Below are 17,829 nucleotides of genomic sequence, written 5' to 3'. Positions count from 1 at the left end.
TGGCCTGTTTTAACTTATTCTATCCTGTTCTTTTTGATTTAGTAAGGTAAGAGTCGTCCTTTTTGAATATTTATTAAAATAATATTTTTCTAAGAAGGAATACCTGTTCTCTCTTATATTTTTAATTTTCACACCTCTTTTTTTGTCTAGACAAATTTAAATATCATAGAAAGTAAAGATTTGAGAACAGTTACTTTTCTTTCTTTTGAGTAAAATAAAATTTCGTTTGAAAAGTTATAACAATTACGATTAAAAAAATTAAGTGAAACCTTGAAAACGTTCGTCGAATCATAAATAAACAATGTTATTGCGTTTGTTGTTTCTACCTTGTCTCTTTCCCATAAACAAAAATGATTTACGTTTCAAGCTTACCTTTAAAAAAACACTTATTTCCTGAAGACACTTAAATTTCTCGATATACAAAATTGACCTTGTAAAAAAAAAATAGATTATGTTCACTAATAATTGCATGAAATGTAACTTTATATACTGTAAGTATCCATGGTTACCATGGAAAGGAGTTATGCAATTAACAGTCGAGTTAACGTTTTAATTAACGTTTCTCTAAAGTATATAATTAAGATTTTTCAATGATTATGAAATCTCTTATTAAGTTAATTATGGAACAGTTCATTGTAAAAGTAGGTATAACATCGATTACGTGCTTTAACGTAGTTTTAGAGAAAGAGAGTAAACGGTATTAACGAAACAAATGATTCAAGAAAATTAGCAACGAATTGTGTTCGACTTTACGATCTCCAAGATTTATAAAATACGAGCGCAACGTTCTCGAACGAATCCAAAGATTAAGTTTCAAAGTAACGACGAAGTCAGCTTTCACGTTTGGCTCAAAGGCTTAGCTTTATTACCTACGTATGTACCTACGTACGTACGTATGTATAATACTTTCTCTCTCTCTCTCTCTCTCTCTCTCTCTCTCTCTCTCTCTCTCTCTCTCTTTCTCTCTCTTTCTTTTTCTCATCTTATTTCTGCAAGTTTGCCAGTACGTTTATACTCACTCACCGTACGCATGAGTTCTTTATATTTTATTTTTCTTCCTTAGTACAGTGTTGCGAATCCATTATTTATCGCTCCCACGTCGCAGATTCGATATCTTGCCAAAGAGTCTTACTGCGGCCTCGTCTTTGATTCATGTAGACTCGCGAACGAGTCTCGAATCCTGAGAATACAAGTGGAAGGAGGAACTGGAAACTCCTCGTACTTCGAGTGCACGGTAAGCTCCATTTCGGAATTTTTATATTTATTTTAGTAATCTCTTCACGTTGTTACATATTTCTTTGAGGCGTGGGAGAGGGGGAGGGGGAGAGAAAAAAGGAAAAATTAAAAAAAAAAAAGAAAAACGAAAGGAAAAGGAACAAGAAAAAAGGAATAAGAATACAAATAAAGGAGTAAAGAGAAAGAAGAAAAAGAAGAAGAAGAAGAAAAGGAAAAAAAGAAAAAGTTCGAAAATTCAATCGAAAGATAAATCTTATTATGAAGGACCACCGACGTAGTCATTGTGCGTTTGCATGGAAGATTGGAAAATGAACGACGTTTTACTTTTACTTTCTTCCCACGCTTTCTGCATGAACGAGGGATATGCAAGTGTAGAATAAAAAAAGAAAAAAAAAAGAAAAATTAAATGGAAAGCTACGAAGAATAAACGAGTCGATAGAGAATGAGAGAGAGAGAGAGAGAGAGAGAGAGAGAGTGCACGTACATGTAATATTTTTTTTCAAGCCTCCAATCATTCTTGTTGTTGTCGTCGTCGCATTGCTTGGATATTGCGAATTGTACATCTTCTTCTATCGTCTCCCGCAATGTTCGAGATTTCCTCTTACCTCCTTTCATCTCCCCTTACGTTCGAAGGGAAAAGAAGCAAAGTGGATGATCCGTACGCACAGCCATGTGTTGGACAAGGATCGTTATCGTAAATTGGATCGCATTCCTGAAATCTTGAAATAACCATAAAACGTAGGGAGGCTCCTTTATGGCTCGAGGTTATGGAAAATGTGAAGAAGGGAGTTAGGGATCCGACGAGAGGGAGAAGGGAGCAATGTACGAAGATGCTAACTTTGTTGGATAACTCTTCCGCAGTGACGAGAAAGAAAGAAAGAAATATTAGAAATATCATCGAATTATTTCTATTAGATCTATCTTGAAATAATAACACATATAGGAAAGTTATATCTCTCGATGTTTACGGAACGATTTTAATAAAAAATAATAGTGAAAGCCTATTAAAATGGACTGAGTCGCACGTGTTACACGTTCAATTTCAAGCAAGCGATGATTGAGATTTTCTTTGGAGAAAGAGAATAAAGAGAAGAAAAGGAGGGATAAAAAAAATGAAAAAGAAAAGAAAGAAATGAAATGAAAAGAAGAAGAAGAAGAAAAGGAGGAAAGAAAAAGAAAAAAAAAGAAAAACAAGAGACAGAGAAAGTCTTTCGTCGTCGGCACAGATGGTGCAGGATGCAGCTCGATTATATAGCATATTTGTATGTACACCTATTATACGTATATGTATATGTATACATACACTAGATGTATATACGTATGATAATAAAAGACGACTAGCTATTTGCGGTCCTTTCTAATCCTAAAAGAAGAATGACGTCTAACTCGAAAACCAGATCTTCTGGTTCTGTCCTACTTTCCTTCGATCTCTGTTGCGTATATCCGAAAAATATCTCAAAGAAAGAGACAGAGATAAAGAGAGAGAGAGAGAGAGAGAGAGGGAGAGAGAGAGAAAAAGAGAGAGATTCTTAAAAAGTCTTATTCATCGTTAAGCTATCTTTCATCTTCCTTTCTTTCTAAACGACCAAGTTGGTCGGACAAAGTCTTCTGACCCAAACTCGAAATTACCGGAGAACACTGACCTACATATTTTAGTCGGAGAAACGGTTTTAACTAAAACTATCAGACATTTTTCAACGATATAAATCCAAGCAATTCAAACGAAAGCGACATTGGAAATGTTCTCTAAATATTCTTTAAAAAATCATCGATAAAAGATATTGTATCGTACGGTATCGTGCTTCACTTCGAGATAACTTTCACTCGATTCGTTTCTAGTATATGGTTTAAGAAAAGCATAGATTATCCGATAAGAGAGAAAAAGAGAAAGAGAGAGAGAGAGAGAAAGAGAGAGAGAGAGAAATTAGAAAACGACTGTCAGACGAAACAACAAGAAAGTTTAAAGTTTACTTATCCTACTACGTTCGAGTAATAGATAAGTAGTTACTTACATATAAACACTTTGACAATTTTTTAATAATACATTTTCCAATCGAGTGTTATTAAAGACAAGTTTGTCGATATTTTCGAGAGTGGTAGATGTTAATTATCAAAGACTGTCAGAAACGAGAATCATCGTATTTAAAGTCTCACTCATGTTTTATCTTGTAAAGGTACTGGTAAGTACAAGGCGCTTTCACCCTCCGCTTCATCGTGCACCTGCTAAAGAGACGACCTCCGGCCAGTCGCGAAACGAATCTCGAGAGTAAAGAGATCTATTATGAAGAAAGTTCATCAACCCGGACTCGACTGAAATATTTTATCTTTTATTTCTTTTTATTTTTTATAGCGACTAATTTTAAAGAACTTTTTTCTTTTTTTTCCTTTTTTTATTTTTTGTTAACGTTTAATCTTAAAGAATCTTATTAATATAAAAATCCTTATGAAAAATATAAATAATAATAATAATACTACTACTACTATTACTATTACTACTACTACTACTGCTAATAATAATAATAATAATAATAATAATAATAATAATAATAATAATAATAGTAAAATGATAGCGATTAGGATTCTTTAAAAGAAAGAATAAAAGACTTGTTTCACACAAAGAGAATGAAGAGTAGATATAGGAAGGAGCAGGAAGAGAGTGGCCGACTTCTTCTTTTTCTTCTTCTTCTACTTCTTCCTTCTTCTTCCTTCTTCTTCTTCCTCGGCAGTCGAAGCATCACAAGGCATGTGCCTCGTATCTCGACGATGCTTAACTATGTACTACGTTCCGGTTTTCTCGGTCACGGCTAAGCGAACGAAACATCTTTTTCTGTGAGAGAGATTCTCCTTCCGTTGGACAAAATTATCAATTCGTAATGGAACGACCTTAAATATAACATCTTCCATCTGGTTCATTGCAAACAACGAGCATGAATTTTATGAACGATCGAAGCGAAAACGAGCGTCGTACTTCTTTCTCGTTCTTCATTTTCCTTTTTGTTTTCTTCTTTTCAATTTTTTTCCTTCTTTTTTTTTTTATTTTTTTCTCTCATAAAATTTAGTCCAACGAAGAAGTTAAATAAACAAGGATGACAAGGCGAAAACGAGCGTAAACTTTTTTCGTGAAGTTTCATTGCGACGAAAAAGTTCAAAATACGGTCAAATATCTATCTATTTGTGCGATCGTGTTTGTAGAAAGACAAAAAACAACATCTTTCTTTTATTTTCGAGAAGAAACGAAAAAAAAAGGAAAAAGAACAAGGATTATAAAAGCAATCGTATATGAGTAAACGATATCGAGTGTTAAAAGTTTGGCGCGCTTGAGAATGTTTATGTTACGAGAAAAAGTGTTAACGTGGCTCCCGCGTAGACACGACATAGAGGGGAACGAATCTTCTTCTTTTTCTTCTTCTTCTTCTTCTTCTTTTCCTTTTTCTTTCTCTTTCTGATCCACCTCCCCTAGGTTACACTTCCACTACCATCACCACCACCTCTACCATCTGCTATCAAGAGACTGAAAGTCCGAGCTCGCGAGTTTCGCGCCGTTGGAAGAAGAGATCAGTAGTAAACCATTCGACGAAGTCGGTTGAATTTTGACCTCGATAGGAAACAGGTGTACAAAGATTCGCGTTCGCGAATTACACGATAAATTGATAAATTATAAGGAACGATCATAGCTCTACCTAGTGATCATCGCGTGTGTATATCGAGTGAGAAAATCATCGATTTCTATAGATCGATCTTCCGAAAGAGAGAAAGATTAAAAATTTTGTAGCTGAGATGAAAATACGTTCGCTCATAATTTTGGTAAGGAATTTATTTTGATATTGCAAAAGACAGAAGAGAAAGAAAAAGTAAGAAAAGAAAAAAAAGAAAAGAGAAGGAAGAAAATATATTACAATAATCGATAGAATTAATATGATAAAATTAATTAGCCGTGGAACGTATCGTTTACGATATATAAACATTTTCTCAGGATCGATGTTCTTAAACAAGAAATAATATTATTTACCTTTTTCTGAAGGAAATAATCACGGAAGCGAAACGAAATCGTGCCGTGACGAAACGAGACTTTAAATAGTAACAATTTTCCAGTCGTCGAATCGATTAACTCAGCAAAGGTAACAAATTGCAAAAGGGTGGTTGAACGTCCCCTTGAACGGATTTGCACTTGTCTCGGTCGACTTTTATCTCGATAAAGTGGAACAACCTTTACCGTGGCCTTGATCCGAGGAAGCCGGTAGAACGAGGAAAAGTAATAGAACGTTCGTTTATGCCGGAATACCGAGTTCCCTCTCAGGAGAAAGGTTCATTAACGTCATCTGCATACTTCCTCTCTCTTTCTCGGCTATTAAAAGAGAAAGATCGAAACTACTTGCTGCTTAAAAATGGCAATAACGGGATAAATAAAAAAAAAAAAAGAAAAGAAAAGAAGAGACAAGAAAAAAAAAGAAAGAAGGATTCGTTCGAATGACGATCATGAAAATGATTTCAGTGAAATCGTTGTCGACCTCTGCGCGTCCTTCTTTTTTCATTTTTTTTTTTTTTTACATCTCCTTCCTTCTTGTCTTGCACGGATGCTTACTGGGTCAACGTCGATTACAAACGCGTAGAACGGGATGAAAAATGGCTTCGTGGAGAAACATAGTTTCCTATTTTATGGCGATTTCACGACGTATAATAGATGTAAACTTATCGTATTAGTCTATAAGATCCATCTACACTGCGAAATGTTAATCGTGAATAGGCTCGATAAGGCAACTGTTATAACTTTAGTATAGCACTTTGTGTAGGACGTCTATTTGGAACGGCAGTGTGAGAAACTTACGAGAGAACCTGTTATATTCGAGACTGAGAAAGAGAGAGAGAGAGAGAGAGATAGGTAAGTGGGCGGAAGTAAATATAGATAAACTAGATATTTCGAGATTCAATTCTTACATGCGAAAATGATGAATGAATTTTTTCTATCTATTTACAACAATAAAGCAAGAAACTTACGAGAGAAACTGTTAGACTCGAGATTAAGAGAGAGAGAGAGAGATAGAGACAGAGAAATATGTAGGCGAAGTTGAGTGTAGGTGAATAGGACATTTTGAGATTCAATATTTATATACATAAATGAAGAATTATTTTATATAATTGTTTAAAATTATAGAATGAGAAATTTAAGTTGAAAGAGAATCAGTTGTATTCAAAAGAAGAAGAGAGAGAAATAGATAAAACAGAATATAGATGAACAGGATGTTTTGAGATTCGATATTTATATAAAAAGTTTTTAATTAATTTTATTTTAAATATTTAAAACAACAAAATGAAAAAGTTAAATTACAATCTGTTGTACTCTAAAGAAGATGAAGAGAGAGAAAAAGAGAGATAGAGAGAGGGAGAGAGAGAGAGAGATAAGTGGAATATAAATGTACAGAACATTTCGAGATTCGATACTTATATACATAAATGAAGAATTAATTTTATCTAGCTATTTAGAACAATAGAAGGAATAACTTAAGTGAGAAACTGTTGTACTCAAAATAGAAAAAGAGAGAGAGAGAGAGAGAGAGAAGAGAGAGATATATGAGTAGAAGTGAATACAAGTAAACAGAACATTTTAAGCATCAATACTTACATAGATAAATGAAGAATTAATTTTATCTAACTATTTAGAACAATAGAGTGAGAAATATAAGCGAGAGTCTGTTGTGTTCCAAAGTAAGAGAGAGAGAGATAGAGAGAGAAAGAGAGAAAGAAATATGTAAACGGAAGCGAATATAGGTAATCTGAATATTTCAAGATTCAATCTTTACATGCGAAAATAATGAATAAACTTTTTTCTAGCTATTTAGAACAATAGAAGAAGAAACTTACGAGTGAACTTATTACATTCAAAAGTGAAAGAGAGAGAAAGAGAGAGAAGTACATTGACGAAATTGAATACGAATGAACGGGACATTTTGGGGTTCAATATTTCTATACAAAAATGATGAATTCATTTTATTCAGCTATTTAGAATAATAAGGAGAGAAATTTAAATGAGAACCTGTTGTATTTAAAAGAGAGAAGAAGAGATAAAGATAAAGGGAAAGAAAGAGAGAGAGAGATAGTGAAATGCATGGGCGGAACTGAATACAGGTGAACAAGTCTGTTTAGGTTGAGATACTTACATGCAAAAATGATGAATGAATTTTATCTAGCTATTTAAAACGGCAGAGTGAGATACTTACGAGAGAACCTGTTATATTCTTGACTGAAAGAGAGAAAGAGAAAGAGAAAGAGAAAGAGAGAGAGAGAGAGAGAAATACGTGGGCGGAAGTGAATATAGGTAAACTGGATATTTCGAGATTCAATTTTTACATGCGGAAACAACGAAAGAATTTTTATCCAGTTATTTAGAACAATAGGGCGAGAAATTTACGAGTGAACCTGTTACATTCGAGAGTAAAAAAGAAACAAAGAAAGAAATACGTGGGCGAAACTGAATATAGGTGAACAGAACATTTTGTAGTTCAATACTTGTATACAAAAATGATGTATAAGTTTTATTTAACTATTTAAAACAATAGAGAAAGAAATTTACGTGAGAACGCGTTGTACTCAAAAAAGAGAGAGAGAGAGAGAGAGAGAGAAATACGTGGGTGAAATACTGAGTACAGGTGAAGAGGTCATTTTAAAATATAATATTTATATATAAAAATGACGGATTAATTATATCTGACTATTTAGAACAATAGGACAAGAAACTTAAATGAGAATCAGTTGTACTCAAAAAAGAGAAAATATATATATATATATAGAGTGAGAGAGATAGAGAAAGAGAGAAGAAGAACGAGAGAAAGAGATTTTGAAAAATCGAATATAAATGAAATCACATTTTGTGTCGTCCAATATTAGAAAAAATGGCGAAGAAATTTTTTCTAAATTATTTTTAAATAAATGAAATTATATATATAATATATTACATAAATATTTTAACTGAGATATAGTTAGTCAAAAGAAAATATAAAAGAGTTTAATGGGAACTATTTCGCAGTTTTTTTAGATCGTATAACACTAAACTCGTATAGTCAGTGGTAACTTGTTGCTGGGCATCCTCAGAAATGAAAAAGATTCCTCTTCGCGATAATCTTAAGTTAGTTGGAAAACTAGTAGCTAATGCTATATAAACCGAGCTTCCTCTTACAGATAACTGTTACGTCTCCGCGCGTAATACTATCTTGCGCACGCGCTACAATTGTTCCTTCTTCTCGAGGAAGTTGCATCGTCTCTAATTGTGCCTTGAAATCATTTCTTAATTAAAACCACTGGAATATATTAGTTTATCCTTTCTTGTTTCTTTCACCTTGTTAATATTCCGAAACGCTTGTCGTGTGATATCGCAATTGTCCCTTTTTTTCTTTTTTCTATTTTCGTTTCGTTTTTTTTCTTGTTTTCCATACGATCTTAGATAATTCAAGATTTTCTTTTAAAGATTAGAACGCACAATCTATATATCTTTCGAGAACGAATATTTTCTAATGCGTACTTTCACGCGCACATATCAAACGTATCTAGAATTCCAGGCTGTCTATTAAATACGAAGAATCTTATACGGCACGCGCTCGTTCGATGTAATAAATGATTTTTACTCGTAGAGATCTCTAAACCTGGTAAGGTAAAAAAAAAAAAAGAAAAGAAGAAAAAGGAAAAAATAACAACATTGCTTTCCGTTTCACTCTCTAGACGTTCGTACTACTATCCTCGTTTAACGTCGACTCGAAGGAGGATCAGAAAGACGATGGAATCTACGAGGATAAAAATCCAACAAAAGAGGACGTTTCTGTTTCTTCGACGATCAACGAGGAGCAAATTAGTGTCAAGAACAGGACCGATAAAGTACGAGACATAGTGAAATCCGTGAGTAAGCAATAAAATAAAAAGGAAAAAAAAAGCATAGGAGATTTCTTCATCTGAAATAACATACGAGTGTGATTACTTTTCATCTAGACGTTATCACGAATGAAATCATTTTTTTAATAATTATCATTGATTATTCATTGTTTTCGAAATTGAATGATGATTGATTAATCATTGTTTTCATTGATTATATTCAATTCTTATCGCTCCAAGAATATCATTATGTTTGCTAATTTTAAAGAAGTTTTCTTAATTTTAACAACAGTTTAGTATTAAAAATGTTTATAAATACTTTGTAAAATCAACTGATAACGATAATAATAATAATAATAATAATGATGATGATGATAATATTTATAATAATAATATTATTACTATATATAATATAATATATATTACTATATAATATATGTTATATAACAATAATGTATTTAATATTATTATTATTAATAAAAAATACTATTAATATAGGTTGATAAGGTTGAAAATTGATAAGAATTAACTAAAAAAAATCAAGGTCCACTTACTTATTAATTTCAAGTACTTTTATCAAGGTACTTTAATTCTTATCTCTCAAAGAATATTATGGTATATTTCCTAGTCAACTTTAACGAAAGTTTATAAAGTTTAATGATAGTTGTTTATTATTGAAAATGTTTATAAATACTATGACAACAATAATGATAATGATGATAATGATGATGATGACGACGATGATGATAACGATAATAATAATAATAAAATTATCATATTATATATATTATATAATAATAATATAATATACATTATTAAAAGAATATACTTGACGATATTACTAAAAATTCAATCGATAAGGATTGAATAAATAAAAAAGAAAAAAGTCAACTTGACTGACTTATCAATTTCACTTTTAAAGGCCCTGAAAATGACCGAGAAGAGGGAACAGATCGGTCAGGTAATACCAATAATACGTAATATGTCGGTACGACAAAAATTACTTATGGCGAGATTAATTTCAAAGAGAATAAACGATAACGAAACAACACCGTCTTCTGCAACCGTGGATGCTCGATCTCTGTTTGGCGACAATGATAACAACAGAAGGAACGCTTCGAGAGCTTTGATGTTGCCTATCAGTGCAGATATCGCAAGGATCATTTCCGACGATATTTCTGGAGACGAGATGGAAGAGGATGAAGAAGAGGAGATGGAAGAGGATGAAGTTGAGAAGGAAGAAGTTGAGAAGAACGAGAAGGATGAGGATGCAAAGGACGAGGAGGAAGGGAAGGAGAAGAAAAAGGATGAGGAGGTAAAGACCGAGAAGGAAAAAGAAGAAGAAGAAGAGGATGGGAAGGAAACTGCGGAGGAATTACCAAAGGTAATTTAAACTTTCTTAATTAACGCGATATGGATAATAATCGTTATTATGAAATCGCGCCTTCTTTATTTTTTTCTTTTTGTTGTTTCTCTCTCTCTCTCTCTCTTTCTTTCTTTTTTTCTGTTTTCTTTTTCTTTTTTTTTTCAATGTGAATTCCACGCAACTTGTTACGTTACGTCGTCGGAGGTGGAAGTAATCTGATACTATGCCATCCTGTCGCTCTTTGAGAAGTCATAAAACGTTTTCTTTTGAAACATTAATAAGAGAAAAGAAAAAAGAGAAAAAAGAAAAACAAGAAACATTTTATTCCTTTGAGAATGGATCGTTTTAATTCAGCAAGATGTCTATCGATATTAGAATCAACAGTATAAACGAATTAACACATTTCTCCGAGAGAGTTTTTCGTTTTATACTTTCACGCGAAGTTCGCGTTTGCCATGCATAATCGCAATGCCTCATAAAACTTCTCTGGATGTAGCAATTAAAGAAAGAGAAAGAGAGAGAGAGAGAGAAAGAGAGAGAGAGAGAGAAAGAGAGAAAGGGAATAAAAAAGAAAATAAAAAGATAAAAGAGAAAAAGAACGAAACAAATCTATGTATGTTCTTATTTCCTGAGATAATTTTCTCTAACTAAAAGAAATATACAATTAGCGCATGACGGGTGAATACGAAAGTGCAATCGCAACATCGTAAACGCGGACTATCTCGATATTTGAATATCTCGAAGAGATCGAGAAGGTTTACTTTAATTTTAATGATCCCTTTGAAATCGATTTTCGTCTCTTTTCCTTCTTCTCGTTTTTTTCTTCCTTCCATTTTTTTATTTTTAATTTAATTTTATCGGATGTACAAGGCACAAGAGTTGCGATCGGCAAGACCTGTCCCAAGAAGACGACCCTTTTATCGGATGCCGCCGCCTCCACCGGTGAATCTATCAACGAGAAGACCGTCTTCTCTTAACAGAAGAAACGTTTATGCAGGTCGGTCTATTCTATCCTTCTATCCGTTGTGAATAAAAAAAAAAAAGGAAAAAAGAAAGAAAAGAAAAAAAAAAGAGAAATAAAAGTCTCGTCGATGTCATCATTTCCTGGCAAACGATTATTCAAACGAGATAAGGAAAATCGGATCTTTCGCTTTTGCAGATCCACCGAGAACGTCTCCATTGAGACCATCGAGAAAACCTTCCGAGCCAAAGAGGGTTCCCACGGATAAGGAATGTACTTTCTTTTCTAAAACCGTATGCCTCGAGGCTACGGATTATCCGCAGTAAGTACGATAATGTATGATATTATTTAAACGTTAAGATCGACTTTTATTTTTATTATCGTCTAGTTTTATTTTCTTTTTCGTTTCCTCTCTTTTCATTATTATACTCTATTCAAGCGAAGCGATAACGAGGAGCTTGAGAAACAACAAAGACATGGTGTCAGCTTTGTTGACCGATTACAAGGTACAAGAGGGAAGATTCGACGATCATTCTTCGCCTAGCCCTTTTGAAAATCGATACGAAAATCGATTTGAAAATCGTTACGAGAGTAATGAAATTAAAAGGTAAATTTAAATAATATATATATATATATATATATATATATATATATATATGTATGAATATTAATCGCGTGACTATTACCTACTATCTGAAAACTCCTTTGCGTGTTCTCAATACATTCTATTTTTTTTATCAGCAAATCTATCGCATAGTTAAATAGCGTTATAATGTAAGTAGTAATTTAACGAGCACAATGATGCTTTAGAAATCGGGAGACACGGAAGGATTGAAAACAAAAAAAGAAAGAAAAGAAAAAGAAAAAGGAAAAGAATTTTTTCTTAATCGAGTGAGAACAATTTCAGTGTATATTTCACGTCGTTCAATTAACTTTCACCATTTTCAAATGCAATCCATCGATCGAAAGAAAACACACTAGACATACATATACGATCGATTATACAGTTTCGTAAATGCGATAAATGTGAACGTCGAATAATAAATTTCTTTCTTTAGATCGGACAATTCATTCGATAACGTCGAAGAAGGATTCACATGCCCATCTACGGTTAAATATGCACGTCCACAATTGGCTAGAGCAGCATCTGGAATTTGGAAATACATAATAAATACAGGAGAGCATACTCAAACGTTACGTTTGGAGAAGTGTTCGTAAGTGTTGATCCTTGTTTAAAAGAAAATTATCGTTTTAAACGAACGATCAGAAAATGAAACATAATTGATAAAAATAACGATATCGTATCTTTCATTTCAGAAATACTCGAAGTAGTTGTTCCTTCATATCGGAGAACTATCGTTCTTCCTGCGTGCAAGTTTACAATTATCATCGATTGTTAACATGGGATTCGAAATTAGGTCTTCATATGGATATATTCAAGGTACCTACTTGTTGTAGTTGTCACGTTCATGGTTATTCCGAAATATTTCCACCGCATGAAAAAGATCCGCCGCCGAAGCCGAAAGAAAAATTTCCTGGAGCTGAATTTGTTACCAATAACGAGTCAAAGGACGATTATCCAGAATTGAGCAAACCTAATCACAATTACGTCAGTAAATACAACAATCCAAGTTCGAGCTACGATTCGAATATCGGTACATTCCACGAAAATTTTTTGACATTAACGAGATATCACGATGGATGTTGCCAAAACAAACGTTTTCCAGGATTATCCAGTAACAAAAGACCGGTGATCGAAACTTCGTCGACCAGCCGACCTAGTTTCACACTTCCTGGACGAACCAGAGCAAAAGGACCCTCGTCCGTTCACAGACCCTTTGATAAATTACCTCAACAACATGCACCCAATACTAGAGCTCCTGGATACATTGGACCATTGAACAAGGGACACTCTTCTAGACCTACTAGACACAGACCACCGTTCAGAAGGGAGTCTCTTCAAATGGAAGAATTCTCTGATAATCCTAATAATAGCTCGTTGAACAGGTTAGTCATATCATTAAAAAGGAAAATATAAAGAGTTCTCTGGAAAATTTGTACTGATGATTAATTAACTCAAGTATATCAAATGCTCTTGAAACTCTTTTCCTTTTTTATCACTCTCTTTCTTCCTTTTTCTCTCTCACAGTTTTTTTTTTTTTTTCATAAATTTAATATCTATTTTATTTGATAAAATGTATAATGTTGGTTTCTCTTGATAACTGTCTTGATTTTATCGTCATCATTGTTAGAAAGTCTTCTCAAGTGTTCTAGATTTTTTAAATTGAAATTGCCAGATGTAAACATTGCAAATCATTTTCTAACATCCGTTTAACTAAATCATCATCCTCATAAATGACAAAAATCTATTTTATCAATTGCGTTGCACATTTTTGCCTTTTTTGTAATAGAAAAACATTTTTAAAAAACGCACTTTGTTATCTTCCATTTTCAAGATACAAAATTGAAATAATAAATTAAAAAAAAAAGAAATATATAAAAACATTCTTACTTCAATGCCACGTTTCAATATATATACTTAACTAATACACGTTTAATATCGTTATACACGTTTTACAGATATGTTTCGACATACGTGGAGAAGTGACACGAATCTTCTGGACAAGTCGATACACCGGGTGTCTCATTTTAAACGATCCAAATATATATTTTAAATATCTTTAAACGAGCCAAATATTTCTGATACTATCGAAATTTATAAACAAACGTTTTAAGCAAAAGTTGTGAAATTTATAAAAAGCAAATGTAATGTTTATTGCAGCTACTTCGTAGAGGATGCAGTTAGGCGATAGATATAAAAATACTATAGTCACAGTATTTTTGTTCTTTTAATAAAGATCGATATTTTAAGCTTAACAATTGTTTTAGAAAATATCAATACAAATTCAACGAGCATCTGTAGTATATCTTTTCATTGATATTTCATCAAGTTATAATAACTATAGTTATTTAATTATAAACCCAGATCGCAGTCATATATCACAAATCATAAATTATAAAACATAGATTATAAATCACAAATGCTGTGCCATACTAAGTTGTGACTATCGTCATAGTTCGATAAAATTTTGGTGAAAACATATTCGTTGGATTCGTATTGATATTCTCTATCACTTTTGTCAAATTTAAAATATCGATTTCGATTAAAAAAAATCGTTTTGAATTTTGTATCTTGTGAATAACTTCTTCTATGAAGTAGCTTCAGCAAATATTACATTTCTCTTTTTAAATCTCAAAACTTTTATTTGAATCATTTCTTTATAAAATAGAAAATCGGAGATATTTGGCTGGATTATTTAAAATGAGATAATTGGTATAACAAATTTGATTTGCGTCAAAAAAATGAATCATTTTTCTTTGTGTAGATATAGTCAACCGTACGATCAAGATACAAACGCTTCTACTAGACTACAAAATGGTGGCTTCGACGAAGAGTATCATGAACCTCCAAGACGAATCAATTATAACTATCATCCGATCTTAGATTTCTTTAAACCGGAGGCATCGATGTTGCAATCTTCGGAAATCAAATTCCCATTGCAATTGTCCGATGTTCCAAACGATTCGAATTCTTGGAAACCGATGTTAACATCTTAGAATATCTCGTTATCTTTTATCAGTACCTGACGCATCGTTCTTTCGTAAAGAATTGTAATTATCTTCTTTTCTATTTGTTATTTATCAAAATTCATGATCGATCCGAACGATCGTGTATTATATAAAGAGTAGATGTATAAATTTTGTTAAAAACTAAAAATTTTTAAATATATGTACATATGTATGTAAATCAAATATATATATATATATATATATATATATATATATATATATTTATGCGATAACGAATATGACTCTCAATGATGAATTCGTGCTTAAATATCGGAATACAGTATTATATTCGTTCGCATTAATGTATCTTTTATTAAAGATGACTTTTATCATAGTATAACGAGTCATCTTAGATAAATAATCGATCGTGTGTAACCGTTTTTTATATTTATTATTATATATTGTTGTACTCTTTATTTATATGTTAACTTTAAGAAAATAAAATAAATTATCATAGCCCTATACCTATTTGTGTGTGTGTGTGTGTGTGTGTGTATTGTATATATATACATATATACAATATATATATATTCGTTGAAAATAAAATTCTAGGTGATTATCCGAAACAAAAAAAAATTAGAGAAAGATGATTGTTAAACTTGAATTTGAAGAGGATAAATTCTTCGAAATCGTCGACGACTTCTACTCGTTAACGTTGAAAGAAGGTTACACTTATTTTTATTTCACTCGAATAAAAACAAGAAGCGAATCTCTCTCCGTGGAAAAAAGAGCAATCGAAATATTTGAAATATCGTGAGACCAAATAGACAGAATGCGAGGCGATTTACTAGACTCGGTCGTCCGTGAATCGTTTGTCTCGGCAAAAGCTATTATCTGACTCCTAACCGTGTCGATTCGCGAAGCGTGACGACTCCATGCAGCATGCGTTTCGACTTTCTTCCTTCGACCGAAACTTCTAAAGAACTATTATGGAACCTTCCCTGTGGAACGCTTCAGCTAAGAGTTCATAGTACCTTGAATCATGTGGTATGAACTCATTAGCACGTTGTCTGCCAACGCTTATATACAGGGTGTCCCGTTTATATTCAACAAAAATTGGAATATCTCGTGAAAGACTGAATCCATCAAAAGGATTTTTTATATGAATTTTTTTGATATGATTTTTTTGATATGAAGGTATTATATGGGATCAATTATATGGGGCCAATTTTTTTGTAGGTCAAATGGTGGGAGAAATTTCGAAGTTATATGAATTTTTTCTATACGAAACTATATATTCTTCTTTTCAAGGTTGAATAGCTTTTGCTGAAACGAATTCAACAATATGCGATACGAGGTATTTTATTATTGTAAAATGTGATAAATTATATTATAAATTAGTGAGTCACGAAGGAATATAATCACGTATCGCTGGTTGCCTATTAATAGGCTGTATGTTACATTCAAAAGGCCGAAGTTCTTATGAAACATATTTTGTTTACTTAAATCTGACAAGCATAAAGAAAAAATATTGTTTACTACAGTATTATAATGTATTATATTGTATTATGTATAATATTATATTATATTGTATTATACTGTATTGTATTATGGCGTTATTTATATAACAAAATATATATTTGTACAATTAACAAATACGATGTATATACTATGTATTATTAACAAAAGTGAAACTAAAAATGTTTCATGTGAAAAAAATCAAATGTGTTTTCTATTAAATTGTCTCATTATTTTCCTTATCTAAAAAATTGATTCTTTTATTTTAAATTCTGGAAAACGCGGAAAGTTTTCCCGCAAATCGAGGTTTGTATCAGGATCATATGATTCCAGAAGAGGTGGCACGTTCACTCTTACTACCTCCTACTAAGTCATTCTCTCCTGTTTAAAAATTCAAATTCTGGAGAACGCGGAAAATTTTCCCGCAAATCGTAATTTGTATCAGGATCACATGATTCTAGAAGAGGTGTTATGCAAAAACCATCTCCTGGTTAGTTATATTCTCCTGTTCGAAATTTCAAATTTTTGACAAAGTATATATTTTTTCTCCAAACAAAGTTTGTAGACTTTTAATCTTTGTGAAATTTAAAAAACTTCTTTTGTTAATTATTTTTGCGTTATATGATTATTATATAAAAAACGATTTGGGATATGAAAAATACTATGGGATAGTATAATATTGATTGGATTTAAGGGAAAACACGTTGGACTTTTTGTCACAATAAACAGTTATTTTCATTTCAACTATATACATACAAAATTTTATATTTATATTACAGAATACATTGTATTTGCTAATTATATCGATATTTACTTAATCTTATAATTCGAGATATATTATAATGCAATATTATACAATTTATTATACAATTAATATCATTAAATATAATACAATTAAGTATAATGTAATATATATATATATATATATTCCATAACTTTTTCTAGGCGAAATAAGATTGTAATAATGTTTAGATTAGATTTTTCTGAAACGTTATAAAAGAAATCTTAGAAATGTAAGTAAATCAAAAAAATTAATTTGCCAGTCACTAGTGATCAGTATATTCAGCATATTAATGTATAACTATATATATAATCTGTACGTGTTACGTTACGTTCTATAGCAATTGAACAAAACATAATCGAGAAATCTCATTATGATACCTTTGATCGAGATTTATCGGGAAAATAAAAATACGAGAAACGAAAGTGTCCGTAAATGGCACCGATACTATTATATTCCGATTTTATTCCCTTTCTAGTAATAAACTCCGAGAAGGTACTATCGAGAGATCGCAAAATCGTCGAACGTCGACGATCTGCA

General features: G+C 32.0%; 1 protein-coding gene and 1 long non-coding RNA gene across 3 annotated transcripts; one reads left to right on the top strand and one right to left on the bottom strand.

The window, feature by feature from the left end:
• The first annotated feature begins 4,546 nt into the window (after positions 1 to 4,546).
• On the top strand, positions 4,547 to 15,064 carry LOC127063443 (neurotrophin 1). 2 transcript variants are annotated; one of them, XM_050993248.1, is made up of 10 exons: positions 4,547 to 5,040; positions 8,947 to 9,120; positions 10,016 to 10,477; positions 11,330 to 11,456; positions 11,619 to 11,742; positions 11,860 to 12,027; positions 12,479 to 12,634; positions 12,738 to 13,075; positions 13,148 to 13,427; positions 14,807 to 15,064. In XM_050993248.1, the coding sequence occupies exons 1-10, from the start codon at positions 5,014 to 5,016 to the stop codon at positions 15,036 to 15,038; spliced, it is 2,088 nt and encodes a 695-aa protein (XP_050849205.1). In that variant the 5' UTR covers positions 4,547 to 5,013; the 3' UTR covers positions 15,039 to 15,064. The 2 variants fall into 2 exon arrangements, with proteins under 2 accessions (XP_050849205.1, XP_050849207.1); XM_050993250.1 differs by lacking the exon at positions 4,547 to 5,040 and adding an exon at positions 8,284 to 8,873.
• Positions 12,324 to 13,308, bottom strand: LOC127063444 (uncharacterized). The gene is made up of 3 exons (XR_007781386.1): positions 13,271 to 13,308; positions 12,870 to 13,015; positions 12,324 to 12,567 (listed from the first exon to the last, which is right to left on the bottom strand). It is a non-coding gene; the product is annotated as an uncharacterized LOC127063444 (long non-coding RNA).
• Positions 15,065 to 17,829: the final 2,765 nt, after the last annotated feature.

Source organism: Vespula vulgaris, chromosome 4 (assembly GCF_905475345.1).
Source record: "Vespula vulgaris chromosome 4, iyVesVulg1.1, whole genome shotgun sequence".
Classification (NCBI taxonomy): domain Eukaryota; kingdom Metazoa; phylum Arthropoda; class Insecta; order Hymenoptera; family Vespidae; genus Vespula; species Vespula vulgaris.
Note: the sequence above shows the minus strand (reverse complement) of the source record. Positions and strands in the feature narration are given on the sequence as shown.

What these genes read in the sequence shown, in the direction of transcription:
- LOC127063443 (XM_050993248.1), top strand. Translation starts at nt 5,014, where the DNA reads ATGAAAATACGTTCGCTCATAATTTTG. An exon ending in CTGCGGAGGAATTACCAAAG is followed by an intron (nt 10,478 to 11,329) that starts GTAATTTAAACT and finishes CGGATGTACAAG; the next exon opens with GCACAAGAGTTGCGATCGGC. An exon ending in TTACGTTTGGAGAAGTGTTC is followed by an intron (nt 12,635 to 12,737) that starts GTAAGTGTTGAT and finishes CTTTCATTTCAG; the next exon opens with AAATACTCGAAGTAGTTGTT.